This window comes from Chiroxiphia lanceolata, chromosome 5 (assembly GCF_009829145.1).
Source record: "Chiroxiphia lanceolata isolate bChiLan1 chromosome 5, bChiLan1.pri, whole genome shotgun sequence".
In the NCBI taxonomy this organism is placed as follows: Eukaryota; Metazoa; Chordata; class Aves; order Passeriformes; family Pipridae; genus Chiroxiphia; species Chiroxiphia lanceolata.
In genome coordinates this window covers 41,474,723-41,491,078 of record NC_045641.1, presented here as the reverse complement: position 1 = coordinate 41,491,078, position 16,356 = coordinate 41,474,723, and the positions used below count along the sequence as shown (strand labels likewise).

General features: G+C 39.3%; 1 protein-coding gene across 4 annotated transcripts in view; it reads right to left on the bottom strand.

Annotated features, from left to right (window-relative positions):
• Positions 1–16,356, bottom strand: part of TMTC2 (transmembrane O-mannosyltransferase targeting cadherins 2) — a 249,533-nt gene that overhangs the window by 96,197 nt on the left and 136,980 nt on the right. For all 4 annotated transcript variants that reach the window (XM_032688843.1, XM_032688844.1, XM_032688846.1 and 1 more), the window contains one exon: positions 9,443–10,271. In XM_032688843.1, coding sequence (XP_032544734.1) covers positions 9,443–10,271 — 829 coding nt within the window. The remainder of the gene's footprint in view (positions 1–9,442; positions 10,272–16,356) is intronic.

The window sequence follows — 16,356 nt, the reverse complement described above, 5'->3', positions numbered from 1 at the left end:
AACGCTCAATGTGGTGGTTGTTAGTACACACACTGCTCTTCTTAGGAGGTATAAAAAATGTGTGCTGAACAACAAGCTGTGTGTCAGAGCAACAGCTATTGAAAACAAAGTTCTAAAGGTGTTAGAGGAGAAACCAGCTTCTTCTAAGCATAATGTCAGCTCCTGTTAATAAGTATATTTGAAGAATGCCATACTTTAAAATAATTCTTCTCCTTTGGTCTCCAGTCATCACTAGTGACACAAAAATATTATTAATAATGGAAAAGAATGTTTTATTGAATCCTTTTTCTTTGAAGGAAATACGGCTTCTTTACCTCATTTAGTACAAAGTATTAAAATTGGTTTTCCTCACTGCACTGTTAGTTGGTATTTTCACTGCCTGCTGAAGAAGAGATTTCTTTCTGACAGTGACTGCTACTAGAAAATTACTTTCTAAGAGCAGACAAGGGTAACAGCAGCAAGCTATCAAATTAGATGGAGACAGCTTCTAGTATTTACTTCTACCCAAGTGCACAGAACTAGAGTACACAATCTCTACAATGATGGGCATAAAAAAATGGATTTTTTTATTTTTTAATTTTTTTATGTCAGAGGACCAACTCTTCGTAAGAGTAAATTTGAGTGCCTTTTCAACAATAACCAATTTATGTAAATGAAATGGAACAAAACTAACTCACATGATTCATTTCTTTCCCCTTACATTAACACTTAAAATTGTTCATATAGCAAATACTTTTGCTAGCTCATTAGTTATGGTAAAATAAAGAGGAAATTAATACTACAAACTATTCAACTTGGATAATAAATTCAAAATTAGTATTTAAAAATATTAAAAGCAGAGAGAATATTTTTTTCAGTTCAGATTGAAAAACAAATATTATGCTTCATAGAGAGATTAAATAATCTAAATTCAGCTTTAAGGATTCCTTCAGTTTTATTTAGCAGATAGTATTAGCAAACTAAACAGTAAACTAACTACATAAAATGACATTAAAACTACAAATGAAAGAAAAATGCACTTGCCACCTTTTTAATGACTGCTCAGATGAGCATACAGCTACCTCACGCACTGTTCAACTAAGAAGTTTCACAATCTGAACTTCATATCTTGGCATTCATACATGAATAAAGCAGCAGTCCTTACCAATCCTATGCTAAACTGATGATAAGGGGGAGGGAAAGAAAAAAGAAACGAAAATTTAAAAAGAAAGATGAAGTTCCAGGGAATACAACTGATCAAGTCTGAATGCCAAAGATGCCAAAGAAGTAAAGGAAGTTCTTTAAAGCACAAATGTAGCAGAACAAAGCAGGAAGATCTCACAACCCTGTTGAAAAAGGAAAAAAAAAAAAAAAAAAGAGCCAAGTAGGACAGGGAAAAGGAGCATTGTGGTCCAGAAGAGTATTTCATTATTATAATATCTTCTGAACATTAAGCAGAATTGAATGATTCACATTCATAAGAACTCTGAGTAGGAAGAAGAGTAGAAATATAGGAGTACAATGGTTTTCTGTATTTGTATGGAAAAATTTCTGTATTATTCTCTGTCAACACCATGTCTTGGTCCTACTTCTGCCCACTGAGAACAATGGGGTAATGACTGCAAGAAGCAAGATGCTAAGAACAGGATGTTTAACTCAAAGTGGGATTGTAAGAGGTAGATAATACTAACTTTAAAACACAGGTGATTTCTGTTTCACATAGGTGAACAATTTTGCAAAATCTGCAAAACCTTTTTTTTTTATTTATTTATTTATTTTAGTGTTTGTGTCAATCACCAGAATCATCTAAACAATTCAACTCTGATAGTAGAGCTTACATGAACCAAGAAACTCAATACTCTCACCCAAACTTTGTCTTCATGTAATGGATATTAAGGATTTTTTTTTCTCCTGCAGAACTGATTCAGGAAAGGACTAAAGCACATATGCAAGTCCCAATGACTTGCACAAGATGTGAACACAGAACATTTCACTAACACTAATACTTGATGGAAAAGGACAAACACCTGAGCAACATGCAGAACTGATTCTGAAGACAACAGCTGCAAGGCCAACTTTAGTCAGGGCTTACACAGGGCTTATCAGAGCAGGTGTAGAGCCACAATAATACAGTAATATGGCTTTTGGAAGAAGCCTAGTATCTGTTCTTGCTGTACATTCCATTTCAAAAACAGTAGCCACATACAAAAATTTAGCAAAACCTGAATGCATGGCTAAAGTTCAGCATCCACGTGGTGTAGTTGGTCAACTATTTCCAGGAAGGATCTTCAAAGCTTACTTACAAATGCCATGGCAAATACCAGGAGACTAAAATTTCATCAGTAAATATGACCAAGCAACTAATACTTCTGTGGCAGTCTAGCTGTCTAAGCCTCTCTCTGTTATTTTCTACTTCCTTAATCAGTGCCTGTAACAGGTACATTAAATATGTGATGACCTTTGATGTTCAAATATGGACTGCAAGGTATGAAACGGCCCAGAGGAAAAAGATTATGCTTTTTCAAGCTTACTTTTGGTACTACAGAGAAAACTATAGTTGATGAGGCATAATGAGCACAATTATTTTGTGTGTCATTATAATTTTATATTAAACAAGAGGTAATCATCACCACAGAATGACCCACAGTAATGGAAAACCACATGACAGCCACCACTCACTTTTAACTTTTTTTTTATTTGTTTTTACATTTTGGGAAGCTTCTTTCACTATAAAAGAACACTCAGATAATGGGAATGGTTTTATATCAGTTGGGTTGCTCATTAAGTTGAAGATAGCACAGAGAAACACATCCTTTCCCTCCTTAGGGTCAAAACATGCATACACCCATTTCAGGATCCATAAACTAAATCAGTCTTGCATATTTCTCCCTCAAGTGCTGACAAGCTGTAAAAAGGTAATGCTTGGATCACTTTAAAGTTATTTGAAATACCAGTCATAACCAAAACAGCAGAACAAGACCAGAAAAATGCAGCTAAGGCATCCCAAGTCCTCATTACGAATCCACCAGCCAAGGGATGGCAGCTGTCTGCCACACACTGAGGCAACCAGGGAAGCTGGTACACACACACGGTAGCTTGGAGGCAGCATTACCACTCTTGTCTCACTTGACTTCCACAGTGTATTTTGGGGGGTTTTTAAGAGATAATCCTTGTCCCATGCTTTTGAGTATTTTTTCCACACAGTCAATGATTGACAAAAACAGCCTGGAGGAACATAAATTGCAGAAAGGCTGTGGCTGCCTGAGGGGGTAGGGACTTTGTCACCTGAGGCAGGACACTGATCTGTCTGCAACGCCTGCAAGATGCCCCTGAAGGGACCAGAAGAAAATGCTGGTGAGGTGCTTATTGCCCATTTCTTCACTGATGATTGAAGATGGAGAAGCCACAGAATATGTTTGCCTGAAAGTCCCACAGCAGCAGACGAGATTATATTCTAACACGTACTACAACACAGAGGACCTGATTATAAACCATCATCCTGTAAGACAACTCCATTTCCAAAGCAGTTCAGCCACATTAGTACACAACTGCACCTGTGCTAAAAGCTTGCCTTGCAAATGACCTTATTAGTACAGCACATCAGCTCAATATTGGTACACAGCATCCAGTCATGAGTGGCTTTCATCCTGCTAGCCCGGAATACAGATGGATGTGGAACAAAACACTCATCTCTGCTTTAGCAAAGCTGGTCTTCACAGATTTCTACTTCTTTATCAGTTCCCACATGGGGAGTTTTTGAAGGGATCCCTTGCTGCTTTTTAGCCTAGGATAGAAGAAGCTGTTTCCAGGAGAAGAGAGGAAAAGTAGAATCATCAGGGAAAATGATCCTGTCAGTCCAAAATTTTCAGAAGAAAATACTATTGAGGAGAAACAGCTACAAATCGATGAAAAGAGAGAAATGAGGAGTGACAACCTCTTCTTAGTAGCCTAAAAATAAGGAAAACACTTCTCCACTCTACTGTTTGACTGAGTAGGACATTGTCTCACTCTCTGAATAGCCTATTTATCACTAGCATTCATAAAACTAAAAAAAAGAGGTAAACAAAAATAAATTGTTTTTCCTATGTCAACCTCATTTAATTACTGAAGAGTCGTTTGAATTGTTGATCTCCTAATGCTTTGGTAGGATTGGCAGCCAGTCTAGTCCAGTCAGACTTGCCTGATTGTATGAGAAACAGAAAATAAAATTAGCACAGTCAAAGCCAGGGATAATCTTAGAAGTATTCACAATAATGAATAGTTTGGTGACAGGTCGCTTTAGCTGAGACTTTCTTATACCCAGCTTTGTTACAATGTGTGTGGGCTAGTAAATATTCAGCAGAAGTTTAACAAAGTATTTTAAGGAGATTTAAAGTCAGCTCAGTCATGTCTATATCATCACACTGACATGCTGTCTTTGCTTTTGCATATCTTACAAGACACTTAATGTCAGCTTATATGGTAAGAAACCAGATGATCATATATACATGAGTCTGTGCATACTGAGATTTGTATGATGAAAATAGCTCATTTTGTCTCCTGGGAGCATAATAGCCAGTAGTCTAATTTCCAGACAATGCTGCAGTCAATCCTACTATTGGACAAAAACTGGCTTTTTTTTTTTTAAATCACAAAATTTGGCTCTATACAAGCAGACAACTATTAATATCTGGGGATCTCCACCAAGAGCAAAAACGGAACATACACTAACTAATTAAGTGCATACACATTCTTTTCTTTCCAAGGAATGCCAATGTTTTTTAATGCAAGCTTTATATTGATACTAAACTGGTAAGTCTCAGAGCCTTGTATAACTGCTCTGGCCTGCTGTCTCACTTTTCATTTGCTTCATTTCTTTCTCTCCTCTGCTGGTTTTAGAAAAAAAGTAAAATAAAGGGGATGTGCTTGTTCACAATTAACAAAAGTCACTTACTGCAGCAACAAATTTAATAATTTTCCTAGGGTGAGAAAGGATATGAAGAACTATTACGAAATCAGATTGACAAACTACTATAATGCTGGTTTGCAAGGCACATTATCTGCCAAATCTGATATTTTCACTCCCTATCAGCTCACAGTAAACACCTGCATTTGTTTCTTACCATCACAGCTAATGCGGTCACACAGAGATCAAAAGACAAAGACATACACCTGCCTCCAAAGGTGTACCTAAATTAACTCTAGCATACTGGAATATCAGAACCATGCTCAATTCTGCAGATAGCAGACGTCCTGAGCGTCGGTCTGCACTAATTGCCCATGAACTGGCTCATCTCAACATCAACATTGCTGCTCTCAGTGAAGTCCACCTTCACAAGGAAGGCAGCCTCAGAGAACATGGTGCCGGTTACATACTATTTTGGTCAGGTAAACCTAGAACGGAAAGGCATCTCTCGGGAGTAGGCTTCATGATCAAAAACTCTATTGTTCCTAAACTTGAAAATCTGCCGACAGGTCACTCTGACTGCATTATCTCCCTACGCCTTCCATTCCACAACAAGCAACATGTTGTCCTCTTTAGTATATATGCCCCAACTCTCCAAGCTGATCCTGCTGAAAAAGATAAATTTTACACTGACCTGCGCCGCCTTACCCAAAAGGTTCCTGCAGATGATAAGATCATTATCCTTGGAGATTTCAATGCCAGAGTAGGTAAGAATTTTGAAGCTCGAAAAGGAATATTAGGCAAGCATGGTGTTGGAAACTGCAACAATAACGGTTGACTTCTGCTAGAATTCTGTGCAGAGCAACAGCCCACCATCACTAATACTATCTTTCAACAGAAAAATAGTCTGAAGACAACCTGGATGCACCCCAGATCTAAGCATTGGCACCTCATCGATTATGTCTTGGTGTGACAGAGAGATGTCCGCGATGTCCACCATACCCGAGTGATGCCCAGCACAGAATGCCAAACAGACCATCAGCTTGTGCACTGTAAACTCAACTTCAATCTTAAATTCAAACCTAAAAGGGGCAGTATCCCAAGGAGAAGACTCCAAGTTAACAATCTCCAATCAGCCACAGAGACAGATTCCAGGTAAACCTTCAAACTAGGCTCGAAAAACATTCCACAGATTCTACAGATTCCTCTCCTGAAACAATTTGGCACCATATTGAAAACAGCATCCTGTAATCCTCTGAAGAATCCTTAGGGTTCTCCCTCAAGAAGAACAAGGACTGGTTTGATGAAAACAATCAAGAGATCCAGGAATTGTTAAGGAAGAAGAGAATCGCTCACCAAGCACACCTTGCACTGCCTTCCTGTCACGCAAGAAAAGCAGCCTTTCACACTACATGCAGCAAGCTCCAACAGAAACTCTGTGACATCCAGAACAAGTGGCGGATTGATCTAGCTGAAAAAACTCAATTATGTGCAGATATGGGTGATCACAAAGGATTCTATGAGGCCCTGAAAAGAGTATACGGGCCTACATACCAGGTACAAAGCCCTCTACTCAGCACTGATGGTCAAACGCTTCTGACAGATAAAACCTCCATTCTGAATCAATGGTCTGAACACTTTCAGATTCTTTTCAGTACCAACTGTGTAGTCCAGGACTCAGCAATTCAGTCCATCACACAACAGCCGGTGAAGTACAAGTTGGATACTGCCCCCACTTTAGGAGAAACCCTTAAGGCCATACAGCAGGTGAAAATCAGCAAGGCAGCTGGGGTTGATGGAATTCCACCTGAAGTCTGGAAACATGGGGGCCTTGCACTCCATGCTAAATTTCACGAGTTTGTGGTGTGCTGTTGGGAACTAGGCGAACTACCATCAGACCTTCGTGATGCAGTCATCATCACCTTATATAAGAAGAAAGAAATTAAATCAGACTGCTCAAATTACCGTGGTATCACTCTGCTCTCCACTGCTGGCAAAATCCAGGCAAGAATACTCTTGAACAGTCTAATACCCGCTATAGCAGAAGAAATTCTACCTGAAAGTCAGTGTGGTTTCAGAGCCAACAGGAGTACCACAGACATGGTGTTTGTTCTCAGACAACTACAAGTGTAGGGAACAGAACAAAGGTCTCTATGTAACCTTTGTCGACCTCACCAAGGCTTTCGATACTGTGAGCAGAAAAGGTCTATGGCAGATTTTGGAACGTTTAGGTTGTCCCCTCAAGTTCCTTAAAATGATCATCTCACTCCATGAGGATCAGCATGGCCAAGTCAGATATGGCAATGCACTTTCTGAGCCTAAAGAATGGTGTGAAACAAGGCTGCGTTCTTGCACCAACCCTATTCACAATGTTTTTCAGCATGATGCTCCAAAGGGCCACGGCAGACCTCGAGGATCAGGATGGTACCTACATTCGATACTGTACTGATGGAAGCCTTTTCAACCTAAGGCGACTGAAGGCCCACACTAAGACCTTAAACCATCTTGTCCAGGAGCTGCTTTATGCTGATGATGCCACCCCTGTTGCCCACACAGAAGCAGCTCTCCAGCGTTTAATTTCTTACTTTGCAGACGCTGCTGAGCTCTTTGGGCTGGAAGTCAGCTTAAAGAAGACAGAAGTTCTCTATCAACCTGCACCTCAGGAAGTCTTCCATCATCTCCATATCACCATTGGTCAAACAAAGCTCAAATCAGTTCAGCAGTTTAATTACCTAGGTAGCCTCATCTCCTTGGATGGTAAGATTGATGGAGAGATAGACAACAGGTTAGCAAAGGCACACAGTGCCTTCGGAAAGCTTCGTAAAAGAATTCGGCGAAATAAATACCTGAAGAAAATTTCAAAGATCATTGTTTACAGAGCCATTGTGCTGTCTACTCTCTATATGGATCTGAATCATGGATCATCTACCGCCACCACCTGTGACTCCTAGAACGCTTCCATCAGCGCTGTCTCCACACAATCCTAAACATCCACTGGTCAGATTATGTGACCAATACATCTGTTCTAGAACAAGCAGCAGTCACAAGTATTAAGGCCATGTTGCTGAGAACACAGCTGCGCTGGGCAGGACACGTCTCAAGGATGAAGGATCACCGCCTCCCTAAGATCATGCTTGATGGTGAACTTACCACCAGCTGCCGCATGAGAGGAGCCCCAAAGAGAAGATACAAGGACTCCCTGAAACAACATCTCAGCCTTGGCCATATTGATCATCATAACTGGTCTACTCTGGCCTCCAACCGGGAGGTCTGGAGACACACTATCTTCAGCACTGCTGATGCTTTTGAGAAAGCATGCAGGTTCACTCTTGAGGAGAAAAGACAACACAGAAAGAATCGTGCCTTGCAGAATTTACCACCTAAGGAGTCTTTCTGCTGTGCCTTTTGCAACCGGACATGTCTATCTCGTATTGGCCATTTTAGCCACCAGCATACTTGTAACAAACGTGGGTAGTGCTCTCCCAAATCTTCATTCACGAAGCCTAGCCATGATGATGATGATGATATAATTGTCCAACCAAGAAGCACAACTCTGTCAGCAGATGACTTTGCATCATACAATGGGTTACTGAGCAGAGGACTGAAAAAACTCAAGTGTTCAAGCACTGTCAAATTTTTCTTTCACAGACAGGCAAAGCAGTCAACTGATCCCTTCTCACTTCTGACAATTTGTGAATAAGGAAGGTTTAGTCAATATCTACATTGCACTCACAGGTGGTATTTTGACCATTCTCATATAAACTTGCATGTGTGCCAAGAGCAGTACAGCCAGGCAGCGTGGAGTTCAGGTTCCCAGCTGGATCTGCCATATATGCTGAAACCACAGAGCTACAGCTAAACGTTGTTACTGATCCCTAAACTAGCAGGTTTACTGCCTGTTTGGATGTGTTTACACTAGCTGTGGTCACTTTTCATTACCGCGTAGATACAACCTTCGAGAGACGTAGCTGGGCAATGTTACGAATAGCTGACATTTATACATTAACAGGAAGTTATTTGACAATAACTCTTCACAGTACTTGTACGCAGGGGGAACTACAGTCATTTCCTAGGCTGAATTATATGCCCTCATTTCCTCATTTTTATTATGTAGTATTGACATTATTTGCATCAGATGAAATAAAGAAACAGCACTTCCCTGATGCTGTCCTTTACTACTTTTTATATTTTCTAGTCAAAGAAAACAGAACATTTGGTGAACATATGAAAAATCTTCATTAGCATGATAGATACCAGATTCCAAATGGAAAACTACGAGGGTGGGGTCTGTAATACTAATAATGCATCTTTAATTTCAAAATACAGAACTAATATTAGTGAAAAAGAAAGTATCCTCTTACCTTAGGGTCTCATTTTCTCCATGTTAATGTCAAACCTGTAACACCTAATCAAAATATATTCCTGCTTTTCTTCATTTTTTACTAATGCACATACCACTGGAACTTGAAAGGACATTCCCCAAGTATACTCTTTAGATGTAGCTGATAAAATCAGTCAATTCAAATGCAGAGACAGATTGGAATAAGTAAAGTATTCACCATAAAGAGCAAAGATTACCTTTTGCAGGGTTTACTTTTATCCCTGATCTATACAGCATCTCCTCATTCTGCCAGTCCCCATTCCTGACAACAGTCTTGAGTCCATAGAAAATAATTAATGCAGCAGTGGAACAAAAAACCAAGTTCTTCAAAAAGCGCTTTTGGGCTTTGACATAAAGGGCCCTGACACCTACTGTAACCAGCAAGCAGAAGCCCATACTAGGAACATACAGCACACGCTCTGCTATTACAAAGCCAACATAGAAAAATAGGTTTGTGGCAGGAACAAAGGGCACTATTAACAAAGAGAGAGACAGAACGACAATGTTCTCAGTTGAAGGAAGCTGCAGTTTCTTAATTTCATGCTTTTTTATGCCATTCTCTTCTTTTGATGCAAAGCTTGATTTCACCTCCAGTGTCTTGTACTCCATTTCTGAGTGGCAGCTATGCCCATTAGCATTTTGCTTGCCATTCATTACAGTTCTCCCGTTGCATTCTCTCTCATTGCTAGAGCCCTTCAGGCTGAAGTAGGCAAGGAGGAGGAGACCAGCATAGAAGGCTGCAGTGTGTAGATTCCTCCAGTCGCTGACTGCTTTTAGAAGAGGCACAGCATCCATAGACCAGTCAAAGCTGAGGGTATCTGGGCACAGCAACAGCCAGAGGTTCTTGGTTGGCAAGTAAAAGAAGGTCAGCGTACGTGTGAGAAAACTGTCTGAGTCAGCTGCTGGATTGTCAGAGTTGGAAAAACTTGGGGGTTTGTTTCCCATCCAGTATAAGCGAACGCCCAGCAGTGCAGCACCCCAGGAAGTCAATAAACCAATGCTGAAGAACAGGGTCAAATTCTTTCTCTGAAAAAAAAAAAAAATTAGCATAAATCAACACCATGTATTTAGCTGTGTAAATTACATACGAAATGAACCAGGCAATCATCTGATACAACCTTTTTCAGTAATAGAAACAAGTACAATAGATCTCAGTCTCTGACATTTAGATCACAAAATGCAGGGGTATGTTGTTGACCACAGATTAAAAGAACTGTCTCTTTCATTTACACTATATCAAGCCTGTATCAGAGTCAAGCCTTCAGACATTTGAGGGCTGTCAGTCCTTGCTTAAGATTTAGTTGTGTAACCCTTTGAAAACTCTTTATTTTAGAGGAATTTGTTAAATCTTACAATAGTTCCTACATAACCTTCAAAATGCTTTGCCTTAAATAGATTTAAAGTCTAAATAATGTTCCAGTTCCATTTTCCCTAACGAAAGTCTCTCCTAAGGCATTTCACCAGACAACTGATTAAATTTTCCAAGAAGGTAAGAGAGGAAAACAGATGAGGACTCCATGTTTAGGTCTCCTACCTCCTACCTATTAACTGCAGTGATCGTTTGGAGCCTTCAGATCTACCTACTACTGAAAGTCCTACTTTATTTTGAATAAAACACAGAAAATTTAACTTCAACATGAGGAAGAACTTCTTTATATTGAGGGTGGCAGAGCATTGGAAGAGGCTGCTCAGGAAGGTCATGGAGTCTCCCCCTCCAGAGACATTCAAAACCCACTCAGACACGTTCCTTTATAACCCGCTGTAGGGGACCCTGCCTTGGCAGGGGGGTTGAACTAGATGATCTCCAGAGGTCCTGTTCAACCCTAGCAATTCTGTGATCTCATAGCCAAACAATTCATTGGGTGCTTTTCTTCAAATGCACCATATTAAATAAGTGCTTCAAAACCTTTCACATCTTCATACACATCTAAATAATATTAAGTGAATCACGCAGCTGACTCCACCTATCCATGTCATCATGCTACCAACTTGAAGAACCTCTACTTTTTTATGGAATAACTCCACATTTTCCAGCAGGAGATGCTTCTTGGGTAAGTTCTGCTCTCAATTACATGGGTGCCCTAAATGAAAGCTGGTTTACATTACTCTCTCTTTGCAGAAGAATCTCTACAAGCTAAAATATGTGCATTTTTATATTTCAATTTCTCAGATGCCTTTTGTAAGAAAAAAATAATCTATTTACCAAATAGTTCTAGATACAGTGTAAGTGCTTTGATAATCTTTCCCCCCATTATTGGAAGGAACTATTTGTCAATCATTTTTCATTCTATTAGAACTGTTTTTTCCATCTCATACTACACATTCCTGGCATGGTTATTCAATATCTACGTAGTTATTCAGAAGCAGAACCTCACACTGGAATGTTTTATCTTATTTCCTCAAAACAGCTCACTTTTCTCCTTTGTGGGTGGCCTCAACCCTCGATATCACAAAATACAGATGATTGTGCTGTTTCATTTTAGGTCAATTATTAATAGTTTTCTACCATCGGTTTACTGATGTTCTATTAACAAGATGATAAGTCTAGTCACGATCATTTATAAATGATCATGAAGAAATTTATTCCTTTTCACATTCTACAGAGTTTCTCCTCGTGAAGTTTAAAATATTAAATGGCAGATTAATTCATTCTGTTTTGATGCAATATGGAAGAATTTAATGGAGGCAGTAGTAGGGAACAAACAAATTTATGAGAACATTTAGGCACTTGCATCAGAAACATCTAAAAAATGCTGGCACTTTTTACACATGAAGTAAAGCCTGGGTCCACAGATTTAATTTGCCATATTAATTCCAGTTTGATGTATTAGCTTTTGTATATCTCTATATCTTGAAAAATCCACATGTTTTTGGTAATATATCAACCAAAACCCACATCTACACTTCATGAAAACTACATTCCCTGGAAAGCATATTAGAACTTGAATTTGTAAGCTGGATAATACTTTGTAACTCATCTCACATACGGTTTCATCCATGCATGCCAAAACTGCTTAAATGCTTTTAATGTTATAAAGCTGTGTAAACTGGTTATCACCGAAACCACCAACTAAGTTTATCTTTGGAATAAAAAGATTATTCAGATTTCGTGGATTTGCATGTATGCCCTTAGTAAAACCTTATGTCCCTGGTTCAACTTGTCCTTTCGTTCCTATAATATTTTGCTACATGAAATTTTTTCTGCCCACTCTTCTGGCTCAATTATTTTCAAACTCACTTCCTTCAAACATGCAACTCTCAAATGTTAAATGTGACATTTTTTTTCCTTTTATAAATTCTTATGGAGTCTCTGTCCAGGTGAGAGTCTCCAGAAGAGACTGCTTGGACAGAAAGAAGCTGGGAAATGAAAGATGGTTTTTCTTTGCTTGTTTGAATTAGAAACTCAGCGTACGTCTTTGCTGGAAAGCTATATACTACTCAAAAAATTAAGATAGCTCAAATACTAAGGAAATAAAATTTGATTAACAGATGATCGTGGTCTGATTAGACTGCTTTCTTATTTTGTTAATACTTACTTATCAACTGGAAGAAAATCTCACTTTCCTTAAGTCCTAACCATTGCAATTTTCAATTAAATGCCAAGAAAGTTCACATTACAAAGTTCTCTGACAAAACCATGCTAGGGCAGATATGCCATTCCTCGTGGATAATAGTGAAACCTTCTAAAAACTTTTAGGTCTTCCTATAGGTCATAAAATAGTAACAATTAAAAATTTGCCTCTCACATTTATCTCTGGAAACGCTAACAATCTGTACCTCTGAGCTAATCCATCTTCGTTGCTGAAGTAACTATTTGCAGCCTCCCTTTTAAGTTTACATTTAAGATCTCTAAGATCTGTGTCCTCACATCCATGTTGGTTCTACAAAGAACACAAATTATCCATATACAGTATTGTGTTTCATACTTTAACTAAACTTTTTTACTATTTTTAAGCATTTTACATAATTGTCAAATGAAATATCTAAGTATTCACTCATGGAGCTCAGAGATATCTGAGTAGGTGGTTTTCCACACCAGCATATCAATTTATCATGCAGTAAAGCACTACTCAACTGGAGAAGGAGCTCTGATGGATTCTTTAGCTTAGTTAACTGACTACAGGAATGAAGTGCAAATATCCTGTTGTTGCCTCAGCTACAAATGGTTTGCATCCTTCCCCAGAAACTATTTCAGACATGTATCTTTTCAAAAGTCAGTAGCTTTACAACTTTTTAAAATTAGCTACATGCATGTTAACTTCAGTTAGCAATAACCAGTGTAAGACTGACATGACATCGTGAATTTTCAGATTTCAGAGGAGACTCAGTCTAGAACCAAGATTAAAACAGTCCCTAACACTTAAAACTTCTGTCACAACAATTTAAAGTAGGATGCCTCTTTTTCTTTCCTTTTTTTTTCTTTTTTATTTTTAAATCACACAGCACTGGCCTAGAAGGGAAAAACAAACTCATTTCCCTTTTTTCCTCTCTCAACATTCATGACTTTTGCACAGTTTTTAGCCCTCTGTGCTAATATAGTCAGAGAGAATGAGAAAGGTTTAGCATATATTTTGGCTTTACTCTTTCCCAGGCTTTAGATGAAAATCATTGAAGCAATTTGAAAAAAAAAATCATTCCAGTAATTTATTGAAATTAAATAATATAGCCAGTTCCCCAGCAGACTTTTGGCTGCAAAGAAAGTGCTTTTAAAATGAACTCTGCTCAGACCAGCACTTTCACTAGTAACTCTTCTCTGAGCCTCCTGACAGCCTGTGCTCCTCTGACCTGACTGTGTACATTTAGTGCAGTCCAGCAGCAGAAGAGATCCTCTGTAATGCTTGGCAGAAAGGATTTGGATTACTATACTCATGAGTCCTAATCCAGCCCATCTGCCATATGTTTTGACACCCCCATAAATCCTCTAACCTTTCTTAAGTAGTCATTTTCATCTGGAGAAAAAATGAGCACTGATTTAGATCAGATTTAACATCTCTCCTGCCTGCTAATAGGCAAGTACCACCACTACCATTTTAGTCTTTGTGACTGTAGAAACCTTTTTCATTACCCTATCAAAATCCATCTGCACGACCCACCCACATTGCACATTTCCCTTACATTAAATCCTAATTCCTCACTTCATTATATGGCTCTTCAATAAGGCACTGGAGCAGACTTCTTCATTGGACAGCCCCTGCCAAAGCTCAGTCATCACCTAAGTGGTATCCAAAGCATTTTCAAAGGACACCGTTCTTTTAACCTCACCTTGTCCACTTCACAAAGCAGCATTAATACAGCACATGGTTAAGACAGTCCAGATATCAAAATCATCATACACAAAATGTTATTTTAAGAACTCGGGAAATGCAGAAATGAAAGTAGATAAGTCACCAGGCACTACTCACAGGAGTTTCTTTTCCAGCTTAGACTTCCTTAAAAATATATTGGCTTGAAAACTGGGACTTCCCACAGTAGTAAAATGCTGCCAGATCACAAGACTAACAGTATTTTGTTTCCATAGTAGGTAGAGGCTCCTGGATCACAGCTCAGCCAAATTTGAGAACTAGAACTCAAAACATACCCCCACCAGGAATGAAGCTATCTGCCACAACCCCTGCCAGGCCACAGTACTGAAATGGAAGTGGTACCTCCTTCTCCTCCTTCTGCACTGACTGTGGTGTCTGCAGAGCTGTTCACATGTTCTCACTCTGTTGTTCTCCAGCTGCAATTTCATCTGTGCGATAACTTTTTTCCTTCTTAAATATGTTTTCACAGACGTGTTACTATCATTCCTAACTGTCTCAGCCTTGGCCAGTGGCAGGTCCATCCTGGCAATGGCTCTACCAGAAGCTTCTGGCATCTTCTCACAGAAGCCAAAACCTGTCCACACGAACCTAATACAGCAGTAAAAGAGCAGAAGGACTACAGCAGCTTGATAAATCTGTTTGCATGATCAGTGCGAGGAAAAGGCTTTCTCTAAGTCCACACAGTCAAATGCTGTGTGACAATGGCAATGCTATGGATATCTTCCCAGGTACAATCCGTGTATCTGCAGCAGCAAGAAAAAATTAGAAACCCATTGGGACCAAAACACATTTCTGAACTGACAGACTGTCAGGAATGTTGTCCAGTGCTACTGTCACCCCTGCACAGGTGGTCCAACTGTCATATCTGCATTTCATTTAACAAGTATTATTTCATTCAAGGGGTTTTGCAGTGAAGGAAGGGTGCTGCACTTTCCACACTAGACACACTGAGAGCTCACTGAACATGTAAGTATGTTGTAAGGCAGAACTGGAATTCAGAATTATTTTGAAATAACAGAGAAATGTTCAGAAAAATAAATCCATATAAAAGACAGGGGCAACGCTGGCTGCTTAAAGGTACACAAGTATGGGAAGTGGAACAAGGAGTTGGCTCATCTTCAGAGAAGCATCAGGGATTATCACAGATCACAAGCAACATTTTTAAACCATTGCTAGTAAGGCAAACACTGTACTGAGAATACAGATGAAAGCACACCCTCCAAGATACATGAAGTAATCTTTCCACTTCTCAATACTAATAAACCCTAAAAGAGTCTGGTTCCAACACAGATCTTTTAGAAATAAAAGAAGGAACTGGATAGAGCAACATGACAGAGTAATTCATATAAGTTCAAAGGGAACCAAAAGAAGATTCCAGCTGTGTAAAATGGAACCAGTTTGACTCAGCCACATGGACTATAAGGAAGCAGGACAGTCTCATAGCTGAGTGGCACAGCTGAGGTGGGCAGCACAGTTCAGCACTACACTTGAGCAAATTGATCAGTAGGCCTGCAAAGTCTCAAGGAGAAAGGAAGGTTTGCCCCAGTCCCACTGCGAAAGCAAGGGCTGTACCTGCTGTATAGCTGTACTGTCCTCTCCAGTAACAAAAAACCATGAAAATGAGTACCCCTAGCAGAAGCTTAACATATCATTTGTATCTCCTACACCATATTAAGTAAATCTGACCTGACAATGCTTTGGAACTACTCATCCTGTATGAAGTGTTGGCCATTTACTAAAGCCCTGCTTATTTGAATGGATAGATAAGCAGTTTTTATTCTTAACAAAGTTTGTTCTGCTCTTCTGTG